At 42.1% G+C, this 27,031-nt stretch overlaps 1 protein-coding gene and 1 non-coding gene across 2 annotated transcripts; both read left to right on the forward strand.

The window, feature by feature from the left end:
- Positions 1-1,621: 1,621 nt before the first annotated feature.
- On the forward strand, positions 1,622-4,492 carry CITED2 (Cbp/p300 interacting transactivator with Glu/Asp rich carboxy-terminal domain 2). Its single transcript, XM_029058547.2, has 2 exons — positions 1,622-1,929; positions 2,716-4,492. Exon 2 carries the CDS (start codon positions 2,724-2,726, stop codon positions 3,471-3,473), a length of 750 nt encoding a protein of 249 aa, XP_028914380.1. The 5' UTR covers positions 1,622-1,929; positions 2,716-2,723; the 3' UTR covers positions 3,474-4,492.
- A 17,570-nt stretch (positions 4,493-22,062) lies between these two features.
- Positions 22,063-22,200, forward strand: LOC114809367. The gene has a single exon (XR_003757154.1). It is a non-coding gene; the product is annotated as a small nucleolar RNA SNORA7 (small nucleolar RNA).
- The last annotated feature ends 4,831 nt before the right edge of the window (positions 22,201-27,031 follow it).

A 27,031-nucleotide genomic window follows, 5' to 3' on the forward strand; every position in this document is an offset into this window, starting at 1 on the left:
TGTGTATGTGCAAAAAGGTGGATCTGGGGACGAGGATCGCTGAGTTTGTTTACAGAGCAGAGACGCCTCAGCTCGGATGCCAAAGCTACCAAGAGCAGCAAACGCAAACTTAGCAAAAGCACACGTACCACGGGAGGCAAGGAGAGAGACAAGGAAAGCGTGGATCGGATTGCCCGGCTGCGGCCCAGAGGGGAGGCAACCGGGCAAGCCGGCAGGCTAGCAAGGAAGCAGGCAAGCAGGCTAGCAAGGAAGCTGGCTAGCAAGCAGGCAAGCTAGCAAGGGAGCAGGCTAGCAAGCAGGCTAACAAGGAAGCAAGCAGGCAAGCAAGCAGGCTAACAAGGAAGGAAGCAAGCAAGCAGGCAAGCAAGTAGGCTAGCAAGTAGGCTAGCAAGGAAGCAGGCTAGCAAGCAGGCTAGCAAGGAAGCAGGCAGGCGAGCAAGCAGGCTAGCAAGGAAGCAGGCTAGCAAGCAGGCTAGCAAGGAAGCAGGCAGGCGAGCAAGCAGGCTAGCAACGAAGCAGGCAGGCGAGCAAGCAGGCTAACAAGGAAGCAAGCAGTCAAGCAAGCAGGCTAACAAGCAATCAAGCAGGCTAGCAAGCAGGCAGGCGAGCAAGTAGGCTAGCAAGGAAGCAGGCTAGCAAGGAAGCAGGCAGGCGAGCAAGCAGGCTAACAAGGAAGCAAGCAGTCAAGCAAGCAGGCTAACAAGCAAGCAGGCAGGCTAGCAAGCAAGCAGGCGAGCAAGTAGGCTAGCAAGCAGGCTAGCAAGGAAGGCTAGCAAGCAGGCTAGCAAGGAAGCAGGCAGGCGAGCAAGCAGGCAAGCTAGCAAGCAAGCAGGAGGAGCCCTGCCCTTAATCTTAGCCTTGGTTGGTCCACCTGCAACAGCTGCTGCTACCTCTATTTCTTTCTCCCCCTTTATCTCGTTCTTTCTCCCTTTATCTCTTTCTCTGTCTCTCCCTTTATCTCTTCCTCTCTCTTAATCTTCCCACCCCCCGGGATGGGTTGGCTAGGCATACGTCTACACTGCGAGCCCCGGGGGAAAAAAAAAGGCTCCAGGGGTGCAGGCGGTTAAACCCCTTTCAACAAGTAGAAACCCCTCAGGAGGCGGGGAGACCCCCTTTTTAACGCCAAGGCAGCGTTGAGGAGCAGCAGCCTGGGGGTGGAGGGGAGAGGAGGAAAGGGGGGCATGAGGAATTGCACACTGCAAGCGCTTAGTACAGTGCTCTGCACCTAGTAAGAGCTCAATAAATACTATTGCATGAATAAATGACCCCGGTAAGAGCTCAATAAATACTATTGCATGAATAAATGACCCCCTCACACACACACCCCCCACCAAAGGGCATCCCGGAGCCTGGCTGGAGGTCCCAGCTGGGGTGGGGGGCACACATTGACCAAAGGAGGGGGATGCATGGGCACCCTCTGGTCTCTGGCCGCCTGGGTGGACGAGGCGCCCGCAGAATGTTGCCGGACTGTCCACTCCAAGCGCTTAGCACAGTGCTGTGCACATCGCAAGCGGCTCAAGAAATACGACTGAATGAATGAAGCAAAGGGAGCCCCGGCTCCCTGGACCCCGTCCAGCCCGGCCGAGGCGGCCGGGGCTCCAGGTTTTCCCTCTGGCTCTTCGCTCCTCCCTTCCTGAAATCCTATATTAACTGTGGCCAAAGCCGTAAGAAACACAGCTCATTGTTGGCAAATGCCGATGAGCCTCGCGGAGGACTGAGGGGAAGGGACGGGGGGGTGGGGGGAGAGGGGAAGAAAATAAATAAATAAATAAAAGCGAAAGAGCTTGGAGGTTTGCAGCAGCAGGACCCGCAAGCAATCCTATCCTGGAAGGACGAGACGGGGAAAATACCCTCTCCATGCAGCTGGGCGGATTTTAAGTGAGCGATTTCCCCCAACAGCTTTCGGAGCAGAAAGAGGAAAGACAGAAGGTAAGTGCAAAGGGAGGGAAACGGTGGTTGCTGCTGCAAGTTGGCTCCCCGGGCAGGGTTTGTGTGTGTGTCTGTGTGCAAAAAAAAAAAAAAAAAATTGTGTGCAGAAAAAAATTGTGTGTTTGCCGAAAAAAAATTGTGCCCGTGTGCCTCTATTTGTGTGTATGTGCAGGAAGGAGCGCGTGAAATAAGGGGAGCCCAGCCAGGATGGGTAGGCGGATCCGAGTCCAAAAGTTCGGGCTGTTTTTCCCCCCAACGCACACACACGTTTTATTCATTTTTTTGCATTTGAATTTGCAGCGGAGGAAATGGGTGTCTCTGCTGAATTGGGCAGGAGACGGTTTGGGGGGCTGTTTCCTAATCGATTAGACTGTAAGCCCGTCAGAGGGCAGGGACTGTGTCTATGTGTGGCCGATTTGTCCATTCCAAGCGCTTAGTCCAGTGCTCTGCACATAGTAAGCGCTCAATAAGTACTATTGAAGGGATAATCGCCGGGCACCTTGGAAGAGCTGGGGGAGTTCATTCATTCAGTGGTATTTATTGAGCGCCTAGGGGGGGTGAGGCCGGTCCTTCCCCCCCCCCCCCCCCACCATCACCGGGTTGGCGGACTGGGGGTGCCACCTTCAGAGTCGCCTCATTGTGCGAAGCGCTACCGGGAGGGGACCGGCAGGCTGCTGCCAGCCGGAGGCACGTGCGGGGAGGGAAGGGTGCCCATCTCTTTATGTCCTTATCGCCTTTTTTTCCTTTTTTTGTGTGTGTGTGTGTGTGCCTGTGGTGACTTTTCAGGGTGGGAAATGGCAGACCACATGATGGCCCTGAACCACGGGCGCTTCCCGGACGGCAGCAACGGGCTCCATCACCACCCGGCCCATCGGCTGGGGATGGGGCAGTTCCCCAGCCCCCATCACCACCACCAGGCCCCCCAGCAACAGCAGCAGCAGCAACAGCAGCAGCAGCAACAGCAGCACGCCTTCAGCGCCCTGATGGGCGAGCATATACACTATGGAGCTGGGAATATGAACGCCCCGGGTGGCATCAGACATGCCATGGGGCCGGTGAGTGGAGGGCACCCCGCCGGCCCCCTGCCCCCCACGGCCAGGTTTGCCAACTCCCAATTCCTGGCCCCCCCCGTGTCCAGCCAGGGAGGCTCCTTACCGGCCAGCCTGCAGCTGCAGAAGCTCAACAACCAGTATTTCAACCACCACCCTTACCCGCACAACCACTACCTGCCGGATTTGCACCCGGCCGGCCACCCGATGAACGGGACCAGCCCGCATTTCAGAGATTGCCATCCCAAGCACGGGGCCGGTCCTGGCACCTCGGGGGGCACCGGGCCCCCGGCCGGGCCCCACGGCCCCGCCGCCCTGCTCCCTCCCAATGTCATAGACACCGACTTCATAGACGAGGAGGTCCTCATGTCCTTGGTCGTCGAAATGGGTTTGGACCGCATCAAGGAGCTGCCGGAGCTCTGGCTGGGACAGAACGAGTTTGATTTCATGACGGACTTCGTGTGCAAACAGCAGCCCAGCAGAGTGAGCTGCTGACTCTAACCACCACCCCAACAAAAGAAAGAAAAACGGGGAGGAAAAAAAAAAAAGGAGAAAAAAAATAAAAGAAAAAGAAAAGAGGGAAAAAAAAAAAACCAAACACACCACCACGACGAAAGAAGAGCATCCCGACTTCGGCGGGTGCGAATCCAACCGACAGAAACATTCCCCTTAGACACAGCATCTCCCTTTTCGGGTTTTGAAAGGTGTGAGAACTTGGAAAAACAGAGTAAACTTGTACAAATTGGTTGAAAAAGAAAAAAAAATCGCTGCCACTCCACCCCCCCCCCCCAATTTTTTTTGTTGTTTTCCTGTTGCGTTCTGTTTTTTGTAGCCTTGACATTCACCTCCCTTATGTAGTAGTGATATTTAGCGAACTCGGTCTTTTGTTGTTGTGTTTTTTTTTTTGTTTGGTTTGTTTAAACTCCTTATTTCCTCACTTGATTTCTACAGTGCTCAACTGTTAGATATTAATCTTGGCAAACTGCTTAATCTTGTGGATTTTGTAGATGGTTTCAAATGACTGAACTGCATTCAAATTATGAGTGAAAGGAAAAATTGCATTAGTTGGTTGCATGAACTTTGAAGGGCAGATATTACTGCACAAACGCTGTCATCTCGCTTCATTTTTAACTATGCATTGGAGTACAGACTAATTTTTAAAATATGCTAAACTGGAAGCTTAAACAGATGTGGGCCAAACCATTCTGGATCAGGAAAAGTAATACTGTTACTTTAAAGTCTGCTACCCCTCCCCCCCTCCCCCATATGTACAGACAATAATATGGTGTGGAATGTAGTCAGTGGCAAACATTTCACAGATTTTTATTTTGTTTCTTGTCTTCAACATTTTTGACACTGTGCTAATAGTTTATTCAGTACATGAAAAGATACTACTGTGTTGAAAGCTTTTTAGGAAATTTTGACAGTATTTTTGTACAAAACATTTTTTTGAAAAAATACTTGTTAATTTATTCTATTTTAATTTGCCAATGTCAATAAAAAGTTAAGAAATACTTCAGTTTTTGGAGAACTCATTTGCAAGGGATGGTGTCCTTGGTTTGGATTTTTGATTTTATTTATTTATTTTTTTAGGATGGGCTTTTTGTTTGTTCTCCCCGCCCCCCTTCATTAGTAGAATGATTAGATGGAAATTGGTCATGAGCAAGCAAACATTCCAAGGTAGAAATTACATGACACCAATGCATGTCACGATGAGCTTAAGAGCAGAGCAGGGTTTAAGCATAATCACGCCTCATAATTACCACTACAATATGCCTGTTGGTATTGTTTAATCAAAAATAGCTGCAAAGTTGTCACAGAGAAACTTCTTGTGACATGCCAGTGCACTGGCTTCAGATGTAGTCCAGAATTATTCATTACACTTGATAGACACCCTTTCACTTGTATTCATGATTTGGTTTTTTCATATTTCTATTATATATGACTGGCTGATAGTTCACCTATACTAATTCGGGTGACTTATAGAAAAGTACACCCAGTCTAAATATTTTTATTGGTAAGTAGCAAAACTGGTATCTCAGCAAAAAAAAAAAAAAGGTTCAAAAGACACCCACTTTATTATCCTTAAAAAAATCATCTTTTTTAAAGTGAGTTTAGTCTTCTCTCCAAATGTACTTAAAATCCATTTAAAAGGATCCATTCAGAGATCTAATTAAAGTCAAATACTGTACCACATCCTTCTTTAAGCCTCACATCCCACCTCTTTCCCTTCCCCCTTTCCCCTTCCCCCTCGATTTGCGCCCCCCCCCCCCCAACCCCAAATCAACCTTCTCTTGTCTCTTTTTTGGATGTCGAGTTCAAAAGGCATCTTTTTGGACACAAGAATATAATGTAGTTGAAATCTTACCCTAGGTGTGTAATCAAAGAAGGGTATAACCACATTACGTGGGTGTCAAGTTTTACTTTGTTAAACCAAGCTGGGGAAAAAGTAATATTGTTAATATCTCAAATTATCCCAGTTGCTGGGAAAAGGAATTCTGTTTTGTTTTTTTCTCTCTGTCGTCTCCTTGACTGTCTTGTTTATAAAATCAACACCCTTAAATTCAAGACAAGAAAGGAGGGAAGGGTGGGAAAACCTATACCAACAATATATCTAAGTGGTCTTTAGTGTTTTAAGTCAGTCTTAAATTCCGAGTCTTAATTTTATTAAGAGGGCTGGGTTGGGTGTTGGATTACAATGCCCAATTCCGAAACCCATTTAACAATCTATAGCAACTCCAGGAATCTGATATTTCAGGTATAGATATAGTTTTAGCAGACAGCCCAGGATAGAGCCAAAGAATTCATTTCTCAACCTGGGCATAAGGTTTCCTTCCAATTGACTCTTTACCAATAGATGATTCCTTAGCAAGAGCTAGATTTTGAATATTTCCTTATTTCATGTGGATAAGCAGATGACCCCTGGGTGGTGCTCAAATCCTATTTCATCCCTTCACAATCCAGAAAGAACGTTTCATTAGAGTGTGTGTGTGTGTGGATGCGATCTTCCTTTTTTTAAAAATAAAATCCCATGAAACTCCATATTTCTCTGCCACATGTCAATTCTATATTCCGATTCAGGAGTAAGGCTCCTTAGTGAAGTATTTACACAAACAAGAGTGTATCGAGTGAAAACTGTGTGCGCAAACATCTTAAGGCTTCAGCAGGGGGAAGAGAGGAAGAGGGGAGTTAACTGGCGGAGGTAATCTGATTTCGCCTAGAAAAGTAGCAAAAAATTTTTGTCCTACCCGCTCTAAGGCCTGGGAATTCTTGCTCTATCACTAAATTTTCTAATGTTACTTTAAAGTGGGTGTCATCCATTTACAAATGCAGAGGTGGCCAAGAACTATTATTAGATCTCTGAGCCTGTTCTTGCCAGTGCAGGCAAATCAAAAGCAAGAAGTAGGTTAAAAGCAAAATTTCTCTCCCATAAGGTGCAAAATACTTTCTGCTCTCTTGAATGAATTTTTCTCATTAAAATGATTCCCTAGTCAACAATTGACCAGCTTCTATTTGTTATCTGTAGGGCTCTTAAGCAGAGAAAAAATAAGTCCTTGTTTGAACAACCTGATTAATGAAACCTGTACAGTGACCTAGTTTGCCGGCTACTGGCAGACATTTGCAAAACCTTTTGTGGTCTTGCTTCCTACTGAGTTGCTTAGAGCATATGGGGAAACATGACCTCTGTACTCTGGCTGTTTTTCAAAAAGTTCAAATATGTTTCATGAGACCTACTGTTGTTTAAGCCTTCTCCATAAATAGATGCTCCATGCTTTATTTGCAAGGAGAGATCAATGATAAGCAGCAACACAACAATAAACACATGTAAGAAAAATAGGCGCTCATTAATAAAATTGTATCCCTGACTTGTGGCTGATAAAACACTGGTGGCCATCTCCAGCTAGAGCTGATAAAGATGTTACAGCTAGGAATAGGTCTTTAAAGAACAGTTACCTAATCACTGCTGTTTATGGGGTGCGCAAAGCACAAGCGTGAAGAGGCTGACATCCATTGTGAAGTTTATAGTCTCCGTGACTTTTACTACTGTAAAAGTCTGAGCTTAGATATAAATTGATGTCAACATTAAAGGCCAGATCCTTTAGAGCAAAATATTAATCCACTAATCTATTACGGGTGGTCAGTTTTGAAATGTAAACTTCCCATCCTTAATCTGTTGGGCGTTTTCGCCCCCTTGTGGAACGAGTCTAGCAAAGCAAAAAAAAAAAAGATCTGCTCTTCAGATTCTTTGGTTTTGTTGATGAAGCCAGAGCCAGATATACGACTTAAATCAGGATCCAGAGTCAAAAGACCCCATGGAAGAAGACACCTTTCTTATAGACACCTTCCTTATCAAAGGCCTTTACACGCCATTCTGTGCAACACTTGCTTCCTGTGAAAAATACAACAGCAGGACTCATTAATGTAAAGGGGGGTGGTGATGTTTGGAACTATAAATATAGCATGCCATGACTTTTCCATAAGGAACAATTGAAATGCCCTTCATCCTAATACTAGAATCTAATATTGTTTTAGGACAGAAGTGAATAATAACAGATTCAACAGTTCACAGGAGGGAAATTTAGGCATGCAGAATGCAATTACCTAAGTTGGAATTTGACCAAGCCCACTAGCTCCACTCTTGTGAAAAGTGCCATGGGATCTTTAATGGGAATGAGTGTAGCTGTCTAATTGATTCGGTAAAATTTACTTTAAAATAAACTTGGCAGATAACACTGTCAGCACAAAACAATTCAATTTAGAATTCGAGGAATCTAGGACCCAAGCTATTGGCGTGGGTTTTTTCTTCTTCTTCTTCTTCAGACACTCACATACTTGGTCGGTACTGTTTTGTTAACACAAAAGAGGTAATAACATAGCTTAAGAAATGTTATTTATTCATTTCAGTACTGTACCAGTATTGTCCAAATCAGAGCTTCCTTGCAAGATAAAGCGGCATCTCAGTCACGGTAACAATAGTGAGCACATCAAATAGCTGAACTGCTGAACCTCTCTTATAAAGACTCTTATTTTTCCTTTCCTCCCACAAAAGGAAGGGAAATAGCAGTGTCCAAATTTTAATAACTACAGGCTGACTGGAATTACCTTGACCTATCTCATACTTCCCCCCTCCCCCAACCCTTCGCAATACCCCCATCTAATATTCTCATTGAAAAGACAAATTGGCTGAATGTTAAAATTTTCCATCCAAGAATACAACACGTCTCCTAGAATGGTCACAAATCTCAGTCCCTCAGAATGAGCAGGACTCAGCTACTGTGCTTCTGTGGTCATTTCTTTGTCTCCTTTTTGAAGTTTTCTGTGGAATTTGTAAATTCCTCATATTCCAAGGGATTGGGGAATGAGTGATAGTATGAACTTACCTTGGGTAGAAACCATGAAAGAACATTCGAAATGGAAATTTGATGTGTGAGGGAAGTCGATGCATGCCCATAAGAAATGGAAGACTATTGGTAAGCTCATTTGAGGTCAGGGAATGTGTCTGTGTATTGTGATATTATACTCTCCCAAGCCTTAGTAAAGTACTTTGCACACAGTAAGCACTCAATACATATGACTGAATGAAGGAAGGAAGCACAGTTCCTTAAATATACAAAAAATTAAAAAAAGAGAGTAAATTATGGAGGTCCTAGGAACATGTAACCTAACTCCCTCCTCACACCCCTTGCCCCCAGATGGATAGACAAATGGACTGAAAACATAAGCGTTAACTTATTGTCAAGTTGATGAAGACCTCTATTACATCTTGGGAAGTAGGACAGCTTCCATGAAACAACATACCTACCATGAAAAAAGAGATAATCAGAATGTCATAATCTCTCATTTGAAATAGCTTCCCATCAATAAATATTCAGCCAGGGTCAAATTTAGCATACAAGCTTCTGGAGGATAGAGAAATGATAGAGTACGAGGCAGAGTAGGAAGATAGAAATTTTTCCCTTTGAGCTGAGCCACTGAAAATCTTCCCTTTTCTCTCCTCTCCAGTAGTGTGGTTAAATGATCATATTTTGGGCTGCAGGCCTGAGCAGGTGGGGATTCTAGTTCAAACCAAGTCTGCAGCATGGCTGGGTTAGTGAGGTATGTGAGGTGGGAGATGGGCAAATAGACTGGAACTTTTGATGAGTTTACAGCGTTAAATGAAAGCTGCCCATCTACACATTGGAAGGTTTATGGTAAACAGAATTTAGACTTAGGCAGAATTCAAAATAGCATAAAATGGGAAACTACTTTCACGCAAGGAGTAGCACAACTGTTAGGCCAAACCGGATTTTTTTAAGACCCAAAATACAGGCTGTTTTAGTGTGAAAAATCTATCGCTTGGATTTGTTCAAACTCCTACCCTCTCCCGGGACCCAGAAACTTTCTGTAATAGCTTGAGTTCTCTCTGATAACTCCATCCCATTGTTGTTAATACTAAATGGGATTTTCCATGGTGAAGGATACTTAGAATGATCAACCTACCCACCTCCCGGTGTGACTGGCCTCATTTGATTTTCATATTTTGATTCATTTGCACTGCCTTTCTCTTCACCCTTCTCTAGATTGTAAGCTCCTTGTAAGCAGAGAACATGTCCAGCAACTCTGTTATATTGTACTCTCTGACGCAGTTAGTACAGTGCTCGGCACACAGTACAAACTCAATAAATACAATCGACTTATTGATTGATGGATTGATAGTGACTATGATTGGTGGATACTGAAGTATTGACTGATATGATTTCAAAATGAACCTATATAGCCAGGAATAAACTTTGCAAGGTATGTAAATATGTCTACCATGGTTTTAACAGCCACACTAAGCCACACTAGACTGTGAGCTCATTATGGGCAGAGACCGTGTCTGTTTACTGTTATATAGTTCTCTCCCGAGCACTTAGTACAGCGCTCTGCATACAGTAAATGCTCAATAAATACAACTGAATGAAAGAATTGAATGACTATATTGGGCCAGATTAGAAGAGTCTCAGGGTCATCCAGTTAGATGGTTCATTCATTCATTCATTCAATCGAATTTACTGAGCGCTGACTGTGTGCAGAGCACTGTACTAAGTGCTTGGAGTGTTCAATTCGGTAACAGATAGAGACAATTCCTGCCTAACAACGGGCTCACAGTCTAAAGTGTGCAGTGAGACAGAGACGTTTCAGATCCAGTTTGTCCTGTCCCATTTCAGAGATGCCTAAGATCACACTTTGGAAACATGGTTTAGAAATATGATTGGAAGGATGGAATCATAAGACTCGTGGTTCTGTTCCCCCCGACCTCCATGCAGGTGAGCATCTAACATGGTCTTCTCACCTCAATCCAAATGATGACTATGCTAGTAAAAGGGCAGATGTTCCTTGAACTTATTTTGAAGCTTTTATCTAAGGTTTACTTACCACTTAGGTCAAGAAATTGTTTTCTGATACTTTTTTATGGTATTTGTTAAGCGTTTGCTGTGTGACAAGCACTGTACCAGCTAATCAGAGTGGACACAATCCATGTCTCACATGAGGCTCAGAGTCTTAATCCCCCTTTTACAGGTAATTGAGGCAAAGAGGAGTTAAGTGACTTGTTTGAGGACACACAGCAGACAAATGGTGAAGGTGGGATTAGAACCCAGGTCCTTCAGACAAGTGGTGAAGCTGGGATTAGAACCCAAGTCCTTCTGACTATGCTGCTTCTCAAGTAAAAAAACCTTGCTATTTTAAACCCCTGTTCTTCTTGTAGTACTCTTTCAGAACCCTGAAGAACCAGCATCTATCTTCTTCAAAGAGCCTTTTACTAGATAGTTTCATTTGACCATTTGGTTGCTTACCCTCTGCTCTTCTTGTTTATGTTCTCAATTCACTCTTTGAGAGAAGAAAAAGGTTAAGCATCTTCTGTGGATCTTCCAAAGCATTTTTTGTGGATTTTCCTTCTTGTAGAGTCCTCTGTGGACAAGCTGGGGACAGGGGGTGGGATAAATTGGTTTGTGCAAAGTTGTCACTCCCAGGCTCAGTTCAGGGAGGAGATAAGGGGATGGCTCCAGGCCAGCAAAACTACCTACCAGGGCACTCCCTGGGCTACTGCTGAACCCAAGTCTATGAATCACTATTCTAGCCATTTGCTTCTAAGTTTCCATGACTGGCTTGTGTTGTCACTCAAGGAGAGAAGGATGGGATTCCCTAAATTGTGGCACTCAGGACAACTGAGAAGCAGTGTGGCATAGAGAATAGAGCACAGGCCTAGGAGTTCTAACCCCGGCTCCACTGCTTGTCTCCTGTGTAGCCTTGGGCAGATCACTTCATTTCTTTGTGTCTCAGTTACCTCATCTATAAAATGGGGATTAAAACTGTGAGCCTTATATGGGACATGGACTGTGTCCAACCTAATCAGTTTGTATCTATCCCAGTGCTTAGAAAAGTGCCTGGCACATAGCAAGCACTTATCAAATAAGCCACACACACACACACACACACACACACACACACAGCAAAAAAAAAAACCCTGCTCAGAAATGTCCCGCTCTAGGTAAACAGACCTGGCTGCGGAGATGGAGAAAAACTGGTTACTCACAATTACCTTCCATAGCCTTAAAAACAATTAGCCACTTCTCCACATTATAGTGTGTGTGTGTGTGTGTGTGTGTGTGTGTGTGTGTGTGTGTGTGCACACTCATGTATGTTTGTCTGTGAACATACATATACGCAGAACACTCAGAAATCCTGGCTCTGCCACTTGTCTGCTGTTTGACCTTGGGCAGGTCACTTAACTTATCTGTGCCTCAGTTTCTACAACTGTAAAATGGGGATTTGATACCTATTCTCCACCCTGCTTAGACTGTGAGCTCCATGTGGGATAGGGACTGTATCTGGCCTGATGATCTACCCCAGCCCTTACAACAGTGTTTGACACATAGTAAAGGCTCAATAAATACCATAAAAAAGGTGAGATCAAAGATGCTGGTGGCATCTCTTCCCCCAAACCCCCAAACCCTTCCCAGAAGAAAATGGTGGTCTGTCAGAAGCCACATGTGTCTGGAGCGAAGGCAACCAGTACCCCATGCTCCTCCCTGTATCCCCATTCCAACACTGCTTCCTTTGTGCTGCCCCCCAGACGATAAGTGCACACATGGATTTGATATGTAAAATCTTGCACATGTACAATCTTTCCATCCTTCTATCTAGCTTTGCAGCTGGATGACTTCTTTAAGAGCTTCAGATACTGTCCCAAGCAGTATTCCTAAGATATGCCAACCCCTCTGTCTAGGTGCTTTCTATTATCTCTATTTAATGTTGATTAACCCTCTTCTGAGAATAAATACTGCTGAACCACATCTCTAGAGTAAAGAAAGAAGGCCAACTTCAAATAATTTAGGTAGTAGTATTCTGGTATTTTTCCCAAATTGCAAAAGGTAAAATCCTTAACCACCTTTGTTTCCATTTTCCATTTTCCCTCCACCTTTCCATTTTCTCATCCCCTAAAGCCTCTCCACCTTTTAATTCATGGATAAAAAGGCTCACCAAAATTCCCCCTTCTTGAGGTACAAACCAACAGTCATCAAAGATTTCAAACATATACATATGCAAAGGCAGTTACACTGGAAAAGGCAGACAACTTGGATTGTAATTAGAGCTAATTCTTGGCTTACAGGTTCAAAGAGTAAAACAGAGCCAAAGAGCTTACTGTAACATTGCCATAAAAATCATTGACTATTCAGTTCTCATCCACTAGATGTAGCTGAAGATCTTTAACAAAGGCCTCTTTCCTTAAATTGAAATTGAGTGCTCCAAGTGACTCATTTTCTCTTCATCAAAATAAGGAAAATATCCTCATTCTGCACTTTATGTAGAGACTACTGGTAGAAACCTAAAAAAAGATCTAATATCTTATCTCTCGTGCGTTAGAACAGAATCGCTCTCCGCAAGACATCAAAATATATCCACATCCATCTATTACCTTTGGAAAAGTCAGTAATAACATATAAATATGAGGAATAAATATCAAGAAAAGAATCTCTTAACCCCACTCATCGTAGTGATCTGCAGAGCCACATGGTATAGAATGAAATCTGTTCTGGAACCAATTAAACTAGGGGTTTGGTTTGGGCACGGGTGAAGGGGCCAGGATGCAGAGTGATTTAAGGGTAGAACTATTTCATACAACTCATTTTTTACTACCACCACCACCCCCCACAACTTCAATCTCACCACTGGTAGTTCCATGCAACCTGACCTTAGTTAGGACAAGAGAAGAGAGCTTAATCAAATGAATGAATCAACCACAAAAGCAACTAAAGTGACTAGCGTGGGAAATTCCTTAATGACAAGAGCTATATGATTTTGAAATAGTTGCTAAAGAAGGAAAATTTTTTAAAAAGATGCTTTTAAAGCACCTTCAACCTTTTTCTTTTCCCTGCAAAGAGTAAACAGAGAACATAAAAGAAGCAATAAATATACCTGAATGGAAACACCTAGTGAAAGATTATTTAAAGAAGCTAGATGCAGCTTCTTCTGGGTTCTGAAAGAATTGACTGAAATCTTGACAGCCACTAACTGCTACTTTTCAGGATTTGTGAAAGGTGTCTGAAATTTGGAAAAGAATGTGCTTGTGCTTTATAGATGATAAAGGGATAATGTCATAAAATAATGGAAAATACATTGGAAAGATTCCCTGGTCAGGACTGAATTGACCCAAGAAAGCATTTGAAAAAATTCTACCTGAAGGATAGTGAAAGAGACGGCTACCCTCAATTTCCACCAAGCCAGGACTAGAATATGAGTCCTTCTTTTTGTTTTGCTTTCCCGAGTGCTTAGCACAGTCCAATGCACCCTATGGACCCTGAATAAATAGCATTATTACTGATACTATTAGATATTTTAAAATAATGAACTGCCTGAAAGAAGGGATACCAATCTTCCCGAAGGAGTTATATGCTTCTTCTACTTTCAAATAGACAATGGTTTCAAAAAGAATAGGCTGGCTTGCAAGACAGTTGGGAAAAAGGCCAAGTTAAGGCATGAAGAGACAGAACAGCAAAGTAAGCTCTCAACATTACTTCACCCAATCAATCACTGAAATTATATCAAATGAAAAATGTAGAATGAACTCCCTAAAATGTTATAATGGGCACAATTGTTTTATCACCTCAAAGATTAGATTAAAGCACTTTCACATTTTATGGCAGATACAGATCCCAGAAGTTTTTGTCAAATGAATACTTAGATGATGTCTTTTGAATCAGTAATAAATCAGGGGGATCTGATGAATTAAGTAGGGGGTTATCAAACTGAAAACTGGGACCTCAAATATAAGCTAAGAGATTTTGTTCAACGGGAATAATAATAATGGTATCTGTTAAGCACTTAGTATGTGCTAAGCACTAAAGTAGATAAACAACTGGGACACACCCCCTGCAGCATATTTATCAATCAATACTATTTATTGAGTGCTTACTGTGTACAGAGCACTGTATTAAGTGCTTGGGAGAGTGCAATACAACAGAGTTGGTAGATATATTCTCTGCCTACAAGAAGCTTAGAGTCACAAGGGAAAGTTAGAATTTGAAATAGGTAAGGGGCTCACAGTTTCAGAGGGCAAGGAAAAATGGTATATAATCCCTTTTTTGCAGATGGGGAAAGGGAGGTTCAAGAGCGGTTAAGTGACTTGCCCGAGGTCACACAGCAGGCAGATGGTAGAGCCAGAAATAGAACCCAGTTCTCATCTCTCAGATCCTTGTTCTTTACCTTAGGTCCCACTGCTTCAATTAGTTCAAAAAAATTCCAGCCAAAGGGGGAATAAGGCAGCAAAGTAGATTGAATCAAAAAAGGAAAAAGACTACAGTTACATGGAAAATCCACTTATGTCCCAAAATAAAAACAAAATAAGCATTTTGTAACAGTTTTTCAACAAGTTGCTGGCAAGGAGCACTTCAGTCTTTATGGTAATGTTCACTGGAATGGTCATTGTCTCTCTATAAATGGGAATCTGAGAGAGGGCTATGGGAGAGTGAAAGGGAAAGTCCAGGCTGTTGTTTTGTTGTTTTTTTTCCGGGAAGCTAATAGATTAAAAAATGTACAATCATTATAGAATGTGAGAAAATCAAGCACTACAACTTGGATTTTCCCTTCCGGCCCCCATTCTAATTGCCAGTGTCATAAACATATCAACTCAAGCATGCTCGATTTACACTGAGACTGATTAAAATGATGTTGCCAACCCATTTCAGTCATATATATATATATATATATAGGATACTGGGTATATGTATTTCCAAACCCCCCATTAAATGTGTAGTGTATGACTCTAGGCATATATATAAGTGAACTATTGACTGCTGTGATGCCTGTGGCATAAATAGAACTTCAGAATTGTTGCAATGTTTTTCTCTGTAAATATATTAGAACCACAGTAAATTTAGACACAAAAAGACAAATATAGACCTGAAACATACCTCAATTATCAATGAGAAGGAAAAGAATGGGTTTGGAATATGAGTTTAGTATTTGATGGAGTCTAGATGAGGGTAATGGAGTCTTCACTTTGAATATCAGAAGAGCCTTCTTCCTGAGAACCTCCACAGAGGAAGTGATTTTAGAGATAGCCCTACAAAGCACTCAAAATCAACTCTCCCCTTCTTAACTTACGTCACTGATCTACTACAGCCTAGACTGCACACTTTGCTTTCCCAGTACCAGCTTGCTCACCTCACTTTGATCTCCTCTATCTCGCATCACATCTCCTTCAAGAGGCCTTTTCCCATTAAGCCCTCTTTTCCCTGACTCCCTCTCCCTTCTGTGCCATCTACACAATGGAATCTGTACCCTTTGGACATTTGATATTCACCCCACCTTCAGCAGCTATGTACATATAATAATTTATATTAATCTGTTGCCAAATTGTACATTCCAAGTGCTTAGTACAGTGCTCTGCACATAGCGCACAATAAATACGATTGAATGAATTAATGAATTAATGTCTGTCTCCCACTCTGGGTCATAAGCTTGTTGCGAGCAGCGAACGCATCCACCAACTCTGTTGAATTCTCCCAGATGCTTAGTACAGTGCTCTGCATGTAATAAGCACTCAATAAATATCATTGATTGATAGTGGCTTTCAGTGTTACTGACAAGCAATCATCCCTGTGCATCATGTTCCCCCTAGGGCACTGAGTACAAGTAAGATGAGCAGGCAGGAGTACAGTAGGGATGCTACACAATATAAAGTGCCTGAGCAAGCTTCATTCTACTTGGCTACTACAGGCAGAACCAGATCTAGAACCCAAGTCTCCCGAATGCTAGAGCAGTGTTCTTTCCACTTGGAATTTAGTCAACAACTCACTTGCCAAAACCCACCAAAGATTTGGTTAAATTTAAGCTCAAAAAACCCCAACCTCAAGGCCTCCTGAAGTGAAATACTTGTGCTCGATGACTAAAAACAGGGGTTTTCCTCGAGGCACAACAAAATGAACATACAGGATCTAAAGTGGAAATTTAGTTGAAATGTTGGTACTTGACTAAATTTAGGGTTAATGATATAAGCTGATAAACAGGGCCTAATAGGAAATGTTCATGCTTGACTGAATGAAGGTAGGAAAATGCAAGGGCAGAACCCATCATGACTTTTTAGTTGCAGAAATCTACTCACAACTGTTGCCACTCTACTCACTGTACCTGGATCTCGTCTAGCTTGCTGCCAACCTCTCATCTACATACTGCCTCTGGTCTGGAACACCTTCCCTCTTCGTATCTGGCAGACAATCTTTCCACTTTCAAAACCTTATTGAAGGCAGGTCTTCTCCAAGGGGCCTTCCCTGACTAAGCGTTCATTTCTTCTTTTCCTACTCCCCTCTGTGTTGCTCTGATTTGCTCCCTTTATTTTCCCCTCACTCAGATCCACAGCATTTATGTGGATAGAACACGGGTCTAGGAGTCAGAAGGACCTGGGTTTTAAACCTGGCTCTGCCACTTGTCTGCTGTGTGACCTTGGGCAAGTCTCTTAACTTCTCTGTGCCTCAGTTACCTCATCAGTAAAATAGGGATTAAGATTGTGAGCCCTATGTGGGATAAGGACTGTGTCCAACCTGATTAGCTTGTATCTCTACCAGTGCTTACAACAGTGATTGACACATAATAAGAATGAACAAATACCATCATTATATCCATAATTTTTTATAATAATGTCTGTCTCCCCCTCTAGACTGTGAGCTCATTGTGAGCAAGGAATGTGTCTGTCGACTCTGTTTTATTGTACTCTCCCAAGTTCTTGATTCAGTGTTCTGCATACCGTAAGCACTTAATAAATATGATTGATTGATAGAAAGTGGAGGGTTCTGAAGGAAAAATAAATATGATTGATTGATAGAAAGTGGAGGGTTCTGAAGGAAAAACAAGCTCTGATCTTTTCTTTATTGCCAGTATTTCTCAAGCAGAGAATAGATTTCTGCAGCTCCTTTGACTGTAAACCATCAATCAATGATATTTATTGAGCACTTACTGTGTGTAGAGCACTGAAGTAAGTGCTTGGGAAGGTACAGTACAATAGAGTTGGCAGGCTCAACCCCTACCCACAAGGAGCTCACAGTGTAGAGGATAAGCTTACAGACTAGAAGAAGAATTTATATCTAGAGGAAGAGTTTACAAACTAGAGGAGGAGCTTACAGTCTAGAGGAAGAGCTTAAAGAGTAGAGGAGGAGTTTTCAGAATAGAGGGAGAGTTTATAGTCTAAGGAAGAAGCTTACAGCCAAGAGGAGGAGACTACAGTCTAGAGGAGGAGTTTACTGCTCCTGGGCCCAGGTTTGAGTGAGGAGAATTGACATTGCCCTGGGGAGGCTTCCTTAATAGATCCTGCAATCCAGGATTAGAGGCTGATATGTTTGGGTGGCATCTCATCCCGAGCTCTCCAAGGTCACCTTCTCCATTTTTTGTAGATTCTTGCATTTCACTCATTCATTCAGTCATTCAATTGTATTTATTGAGTACTTTCTGTGTGCAGAGCATTGTACTAAGAGCTTGGGATAGTACGCAAAACAATGAGCATACACATTTCCTGACCACAAAGAGCTTGCATTTCACTTTTGGCAAGCAACTCTCCCTTCAGGATAAAAAGGAATCCCTCAGGTGACAGGGAGGAATCATCTGGCACTGAGGAAATTAATACTTTCAGTTCTATTAGCCAGGTTAATGGTGGGGTGAGTGAAAATCATTCAGTCTTAAACTGAGCAAAAACTTGTGTTGTTAAGATCACTTAGAAAGAGTAGAATAGAAAGTGGTGGGGTTAACATTGTATACTTGTTCTTATACTCATACCCATAATGTTTACCTTTAATTTTTTTTTACTCAAGGTCACTTTCTCATTATCTCTTCTGAATGCACTTTTGTGAAATTACAGGAGACTATGGTTCTAAAATCTGTAAAATGAGATGAAATACCAGTTCTCTCTCTCCCTTAGACTATGAACCCCATGTGGGACAAGGACTTTGTCCTATCTGATTGTATTTTATCTATCCTAATGTATAGTACAGAGTTAGGAACACAGCAAATTATTTAACAAATGCCAGTATTACTATTATCATTACCATTATAATTATTATTATTAAAACTCAACAGGGACATTGCCATTAACTCAACTACTCAATATAACTTTCAAATATGTTGGTTTCAGAAACCCACACTGGCTGTTCATTCACAAAATAATGCAAAGGGTACAGAACCAATAAAGATAAGCAGCAGGGCCTAGTGAGTAGAGCACGAGCCTGGGAGTCAGAAGGATCTGTGTTCTAATTCTGGCTCTGCCATTTGCCTGCTGTGTGACCTTGGGTAAGTCACTTGACTTCTCTGAGCTTCAGTTACCTCATCTGTAAAATGGACATCAAGACTATGAGCTGTGTGTGAGACATGGATTGTGTCCAAATTGATTAGCTTATATCTATCTCAGCGCTTAGAATAGTGTTTGGTACACAGTAACTGCTTAACAAATACCATTAAAATATAATAATCCCCTTAAAAGGCTTTGACTTGGACAACTCATTATCTGCACTACACACTTTCAGCTAGCCCAGGGTCAAAGTATCCATAAGGCTTTTTAAAGATTTGTTTTCCTGAATAAATTTAGGCCATCTCTTATGCAGTCATAGTTTCATAGGTAGATTGTGAGCACACATGTCTAATTCCCACGGGTACTCTCTCCCAGCACTCGGTACAGTGCTCTGCACATGGTAAATGCCTAAAATACTATTACAACTACTACAGTTATCCTTCAATTTAAAGACGATTCTGCTTATCTGATTCAATCCTCTATCTTTCGGTCTGTCGCTGGACTCCTGGTATATTTACATTCCCAAAAGGAACGTTCTCATTCAACCTGAAGCAACTGTTCACAGGTGGAGGAACAGTTTCTAATTTTCTTTCTTCTACATCCTTCCATCATCAGAGTGATGCCTTGGAAAAAAAAAAGTTTCTTCCTGTTCTTTCCCAGATTCCAACCACTGCAGAACAGATATAGTCCACCTAGGACCTTTCCATTCAATATCTTCAGATTCCTTTTACTTTTTTTTTCTTTGAACCAGTCTTTAGATTGTCTCTCTCTTCAAATACTATGAATTTCAACTACTATGAATTTCAACTGAAATCAGCCAGGACACCAAACAAATTTTGCTCACTGGAAACTCCCAGGGGTCTAAAGTTTCAGAGATAGGAGAGAGTTTTTTTTTTGAGTTTCATCTTGTTTTTGGTTTTTTATTGTTCTGTTGCTTCTCTCTACCCCACCATCCTCCTCCCCCCTTTCTCTCTCTGTCTCTATTATTCTTAGATTGTGAACCCAGTGAGGGCCAGAGCCTAGATCTAATTTTCATCTGTGTATTTTTTTCCAGAGTTTATTACAGTGCTTTGCATTCAGGAGGCACTTAAGGGTTTGGCGACAAGACCATGGGTGCCTGAGGGACAGATTTAGGAATTCACCCTGATTGGGTAAGGGACAAGAAAATGTGTCCTACTCTCCTCACATAGAAAGGACAGATATTACACACCACTCATTCCAACCACCAACCACCTCACCTCCCCACATATGCCCCAAACACTTCTACTGGAGGCCAGCAGAGCTCACTATTAAGAGTATTTCTGGATGCCTAGCCTTATTTTCCCCTGCAGCCTGTTCCTATTACATTTTATAGTTTCTGATGATCCATGGACCCACTGTGATTTGTTTCTGCTCTTTTGACACTTTGACTCATCTCTTCAAGCCATACCCCTTTTTTTTACTCTATATCTTCTCTATTCCCTGTTCTTTTTGAGAGCGTCTATTTCTAAAGCCTCCCCCTTACCTGCATGTTATAACCTTTAGATTGTAAAATCAATAGGAATTTTTTTTCTTTTGAGACAGACTTTATTACAGCTGCAGTAAGAGAAGCATACGATGATCCTTCAGTGTGCTTTTCTGAAGACACAGAAGCCTAGGGAGAGGCCTATTTGATAGAAGATGAGAAGACACTTCTGGCAAAGACTTAAATGAAATAGGGAGTTTTGATAAATCTGCTCTGGGTTTAAGGATATTCATAAACCCTTTCTTCCCAACAAAGTCCCTGTAGGTCTGTACAGGAACAAAGGTTCTTCACAATAACTGGGAAAATTCAGACATGACTTCCTGTATGCACATCCTACCTAAGGGAGTCCTTTACCTTTAGTGAGACTATTAACCATCTTGCCAAATTCTTCAGCATAACAAAATTATAGACAGTTTATCTCTTGGGCAAGCTGAAATGGTGAAAATTGCCTGGAGAAAACTGAAAGCCTGATAATTGATTTTCTTGCTGTTAAGATTTCGAAAGGCCTGAGACTTTCTGAGATTAAATTGAAACTGTTAGGGACCAAAGATATCAAAACCACGGGGAATACCTCTATGTTCTCAGAACAGCTTCCCAGTCAAAACCGTATATATGACATTTCTTCAGACACAGATTTAGAATTAAATGATTCTCTTAAAATAGATTCTTCTATTCCCTTTAGACTTGTACAGAATCTGCTAATTTAGCTGTGTTATTAAGTTTGTCATTGGCATCCAGGGTATAGAAATTAAAGAAGAAGGAAGCTAGAAGATCTTAGTTGTTTAAGAAACCCTTCAGGTCATGAAATGTTATTGGAAGACAAATCATAATATCTCTACCCTTTAGAGATCATTGCTAGAGCCAGGAAGTCTGTGTTATATGGTCTGAAATGAAGGACTCTTGATTTTCACATGGAAGAAAGTTCATTTGTTCTTCTCTATTATTAGGAATTAAGTTACCATAAAACATATATCTACATGTGAAATAAATATATCTATGGTCTGCATATCAAAATAAATGGACTTCATTAGGCAATATCTTTAAATGGCAGCATGTAAAAATATAAATTGAGAATTAAATATGTCTTGAATACTGAGACTTAAATTTTAATGGTAGAGAACCTGATGAATTGTATAAAGACACTAGATAGTCCAATAATATGAATAACAATTTAATCAAATCATTGTGGTACTTTACCAAACGGAAAGCTAAAGGGAAAGGAATTCTGCTTTACTTTTGTTATATCTTCCAAAGCATATAGTACAGTGTACTGTATCCAGTAGTTGTTCAATAAATACTACTAGAGGAAGGAAGGAAGGAAGGAAGGAAGGAAGGAAGGAAGGAAGGAAGGAAGGAAGGAAGGAAGGAAGGAAGGAAGGAAGGAAGGAAGGAAGGAAGGAAGGAAGGAAGGAAGGAAGGAAGGAAGGAAGGAAGGAAGGAAGGAAGGAAGGAAGGAAGGAAGGAAGGAAGGAAGGAAGGAAGGAACCCGCAATTCTGATATCCCCAATATAAGAACAATCTGGCTGCCTGATTTCTTCTGGATAAATTCCAGCAGGAGTTTCCAAGGATCAGAATACATTGAGAACTCCTCATGGTAAGAAGCAGGCTGATGGATTCATGACGTAACCATCTCCCCTAAAAGCTTCTCCCTAAGATCTCCCTGAAGCCTAAGTTGGGTTCTCTTGGACAATACAGATCAGACAAGCAGCAAGGTGTTCTGCTTATCTGGTAAGTAAACAGTCCTTCCTCAGGTGATTGTATTTTCAGGGGCTAGATCCCTACCTCCCCTCTCAGAGTCACACTTGGAGAGTTTCCAGGACTTTACCAGTCTCGACTATGGGAGGGAGAGTCAAGCAGAGGCATACCCATTTCATTCCTAGCTTGGGCAGTGGCTAGCAAGTGGAAAGCAATCTGCTATAAGTCAAAATTCACCTATGCTGGGCAACAGCAGCATGGGAGAGAGTTGAGGGCAAAGACTCATGTTTACTGTGCGGAAGGAGACAATGGTAAACCAAGTCCGTATTTTTACCAAGAAAACTCTAGGGATACACTACCAGAATGATTGCAGGTGGAGGTGGGGAGCTCTGGAAGAAATGTGTCCATGTCATTGCTATGGGTTGGAGACAATTTGACAGCATCAGACAAGACAAGCACAATGCTTGCATGTCTTAACCTCTCTCCCAATCCCTATCCCTACCTGTCTTCCCAATTCTTTCCTAGGATGTTTTATGAATTTATTGGACATTCCCAAGCTCTTAGTACGGTGTTCTTCATGCAGTACGCACTCAAATCAATATCAATGAATGATTCTTAGGTACATACACATAATTTATTTATTCATATTAATGTCTGTATCCCCTTCTACACTGTAAGCTCATTGTGGGAAGGGAACGTGTCTACTAACTCTGTTATATTGTACTCTCCCAAGTGCTTGGAACAATGCTCTGTACATAGTAAGAGCTCAATATACATGATTGATTGATTAAGTAGCCCAGATATTTTCCAGTTTTACATTTGTTGCCCCTGCTAGTCACCAAGCTGACACTATTTTTTTCTGGTATTTGTTATTGCAGAACTGAGCAACCCTAATCTTAAAATATATTTTCACATTTGTAATACTCTAGCCATTCATTTTTGCTAGATGCTTACTCTGTTCTATTTCTTATTCTCCCTGAGTCTCTGTATAAACTAGTTTCTCTTCAGTGTTACATGAAGTATATGGGCTGAATATGTGGTCCATATTAATTTATTAATCCAAATATAGGTTATTTTTCTTTTATTATTGATTTTGTTCACTTGAGGAGTCTCAAATTCCCTTGTCTGAATAACCATCTCTGCTTTTCACATTTTTAGTCATATTCTATTTAAACAGAATCTCAGACCTTCTTATTTTCCCCAGGATCATTACAAATATTCTGTTTGATTGAGTTTTGTGCCAAATTTTTTTTCTTCATCATTGTACTTAGCAAAGAGTAATCACTGGGCAATGTATGAATAGCCTATAATATATACATATACTGTATTCATACATATCTCAAGTATTCAAATGTGATTTTATATAACAAATGCCAACAAAAATAAAGATTTTTTTCACCAACCTAGTTTTCAAACCTCTTAAAAAAACCATACTATATGATTATTGATTGATCCCTAATTTTGGACCTCATTTTGTGAAAAGTTATTACAAATAGATTCTAATCTACCACTACAACTCTGACACCAACCTACTTACTGTACTTTGATCTCATCTCTCTACCAACGTCTCGTTCCCATCCTCCCTCCTGTATGGCACCCAGTTCCCCTTCATACCTGACAGACGATCATTCTCCCCATCTTCAAAATCCCTACTAAAGTCATATCTCTTCCAGAAGGCCATTCTGGAAAAATCCATCATCTTCCCATCATATTCTCTCTCCTTTCTGCGCTGCCTATGGCCTTGACACTTAAGAAGCAGCATGACTTAGTGGATAGAACACGAGCCTGGGAGTCAGAGGGTCATGAGTTCTAATCCTGGCTCCGCTGCTTGTCTGCTGTGTGACCTTGGGCAAGTCATTTCACTTCCTCTGTGCTTCAGTTACCTCATCTGTAAAATGGAGATTGAAACTGTGAACCCCACATGATATTCATTCAATCATATTTATTAAACACTTACTGTGTGCAGAGCACTGTACTAAGAGGTTGGGAAAGTATAGTACAACAATGAAGAGAGACATTCCCTGCCCACAATGAGCTCACTGTCTACAGGGCTGGAGACAGATATCAGTACAGTGGCATAGGAACTGTGTCCTACTCGATTTGCTCATATCCACCCCCAGCGCTTAGTGTTGTGCCTGGAATGTGGTAAGTGCTTAACAAGTGCCATCATCATCATCCTCATCCTCATCCATTATTCATTTTAATGTATTTTAAACCCCCACTAACTAGGAAGCTACTTGAGGGCAGAGATTGTATCTACCAATTCTACTGCACTCCCCCAAGTGCTTTAAGTGCTCTGTACACAGTAAGTATTCAGTATGAGTATGAGTACCTACTGTGTATGGAGCACTTAAAGCGCTTGGGAGAGTTGGTAGATACAATCCCTGCCGTTGAGTAGCTTTAAAGTTAGGTAGGGTTTAAAATACATTAAGATGAATAACAGATAAGGGAAGAAACAGTGTTTAAGCATCTGTATCAGTCAATGATACTTACTGATAGATTGACTGACAAGCAGGAGAGATAGGGTGGAAGTAAGTGTCCTGGGTATTAAGAATATAAGCAAGGCCATTCCTGGCTCAGAACAACAGTTCATCCTACTTGTCTCAAACAGTGTAATGGGATGATTGAAGGAGCTGAATAACAATGATCATATGGTATTTGTTAAGCACTGCTATAAGCAGAGCATTGAACTAAGAGCTGGGATAGATAAAAGATAATCAGGTCCCTGACCCACATGGGGCTCAGCCTAAGTAGGAGGGAGAACAGGCATTTAATCCCCAATTTAATCCCCAATGAGAAAACTGAGGCACAGAGAAATTCAGTAGTTTGCTCAAGGTCACACAACAGACAGTGGCAGAACCAGGATTAGAACCCAGGCCCTCTGACTCCCAGGCCTGTGCTCTTTCCCCTAGCACATGTTTCTTCCCCAACATGATGCTGATTCACTGATATCAAGGAATGATGACCAATATTTAAGGAAGTGTCACCTAACATGACACTCTTCACTTTCCTTTCTGCCACCCATTATGGGTGTTTCATGTTTGAACCCCTCAAACCTAAAGATCATTTCTGCCTGCCTAATTTCCTTTGGTAATCTTACCACATGCTCACTACCCACTGTGTAAATAAGTGTTTCCTTTTGTTTTTTTAGAACCTATTATTGACAAACTTCCGTGGGTACCTCTTCATTCTGGTGTAGTAGAATATGGTAGATCACAGTTGTTACCCTGTCCACACCCATTGTGATTTTTGTCAATCTTGCCCCCTCTCAGCCTGTGCCTTTCCAGACTGCAAAGTGTTAAACTGTTCAATTTATTCTCATCTAGAAGCTTCCTTATTTGCCTAATAATCCTGATTGCCCACCTCTGTGCAATCTCCAGCTCTATTAGTATAAGAATTGGGATATTTGTTAAACTCCTACTATTGCCAAATAGTGTACTAACCACTGGGGTAGGTATATCATAATCAGGTTGGACTCAGTCCCTGTCTCTCTTCGGGCTTACAGTCTATATCCTCCCTAAAATGAGGTGACCAGGATTGCACACAGTATTCACATTGTGGGTGTTTCATGGTTTTAGATGAAAAACTAAAAGGCAAAGCTTGACCCCTATCTCCTTTCTGTTAATGCACAGCATGTGCTTGGCTTTTTCAACCACTGGTACTCAACAGAGCAGTCAGAATCAACGCTGAGATTTCTTTCCTGAGTCACGATGGATCACACACGGGGGTTGGAGTGTGCAAATGTGTCCAACACTGGGCTGCAATTGCCTCCCACCCTAGCACCCGTGGGGGACCCAGCCCCTTCACCAGCAGCAAACCATCCTCCTCTAGGCCATTCTCCCATGAGGCACTTGCCAAATGGCAAAGGTGGTGGACGGCACATGATTAAGGTCAGATGGAGACTACAAGGAGAGGAATAGGGCAACTTTCCAGTGATGAAAGGGCCAGATTACCTTTCAGGCGCTGGAGTGAGGCTGAGAGCTATTTCAATGCACCCAGTAACCCAAGGATGAGAATGGAAACCCACAAGGCTCCTGGCTAGGGAAGGGGGTAGGGCATGACCTGCAGGCAGAGGGCAAGAAATGAATCCACCTTTCCAGATCAAGGGGAGGGGAAGACTATGTTGCCATTCTTGGGGTGTGAAACTAGTGGCATCATCCCCATGGTGAGTAGTTTGTGGGGACCGCCATTCCCACCATCCCCTTCATTCAGTTATATTTATTGAGTGCTTACTGCACACACAGCACTGTACTAAGCACTTGGGAGAGTATACTACAATAAACAGACACATTCCCTACCCACAACAAGCTCACAGTCTTGCTGGGGGGGCATCCCCCTGACTTGGGCAGCTCCATCTATTGGCATGGGCCAGTCAGAAATGTCTTTGCTATATAAGGGATGCTTACACTATCATGCTATAAATCTAATTCACAGGAATCAACTCTTCCATGACTCTAGAATTCACTGGACTATTCACTGAAAATCAGAAACTGAAAACGTGTAGCTACCCTGTGTTCACTGAAGCATATGGATGCAAAGTAGGTACCCTCTTCGATGTCTAAAGTCAAGAAACAAAGATGATAAATAGAGACAGTTTTAGTGGGTGGGCAAAAGGGGAAGTTGTCTGTGGTCACCAATTTGACGAGGCCCCGTTCCCTGGGCCTGCCCCTGCCTGTGACCAGGAGAAGCTCTGAATAGTCAATCAATCAATTAATCAATAGTATTAATTGAGCACTTACCATGTGCAGAGCACCATACTAAGTACTTGGGAGAGTACAATATAACAGAGTTGGCAGACACATTCCTTGCCCACTGTGAGCTTACAGTCTATAGGGGGAGACAGACATTTACATAAATAAATATTTTTATGGTATTTAAGTGCTCACTACGTACTATACATTGAAATAAGCAATGGGGTAAACTGCAATTGGACACAGTCCATGTCCACATAGAGCTCACAGTCGTAATCCCATTTTACAAATGAGGTGACTGAGGAACAGACAAGTTAAGTGACTTGACCAAGCTCACACAGCAGACAAGTGGCAGATCAGGATTAGA

This window comes from Ornithorhynchus anatinus, chromosome 2 (assembly GCF_004115215.2).
Source record: "Ornithorhynchus anatinus isolate Pmale09 chromosome 2, mOrnAna1.pri.v4, whole genome shotgun sequence".
In the NCBI taxonomy this organism is placed as follows: Eukaryota; Metazoa; Chordata; class Mammalia; order Monotremata; family Ornithorhynchidae; genus Ornithorhynchus; species Ornithorhynchus anatinus.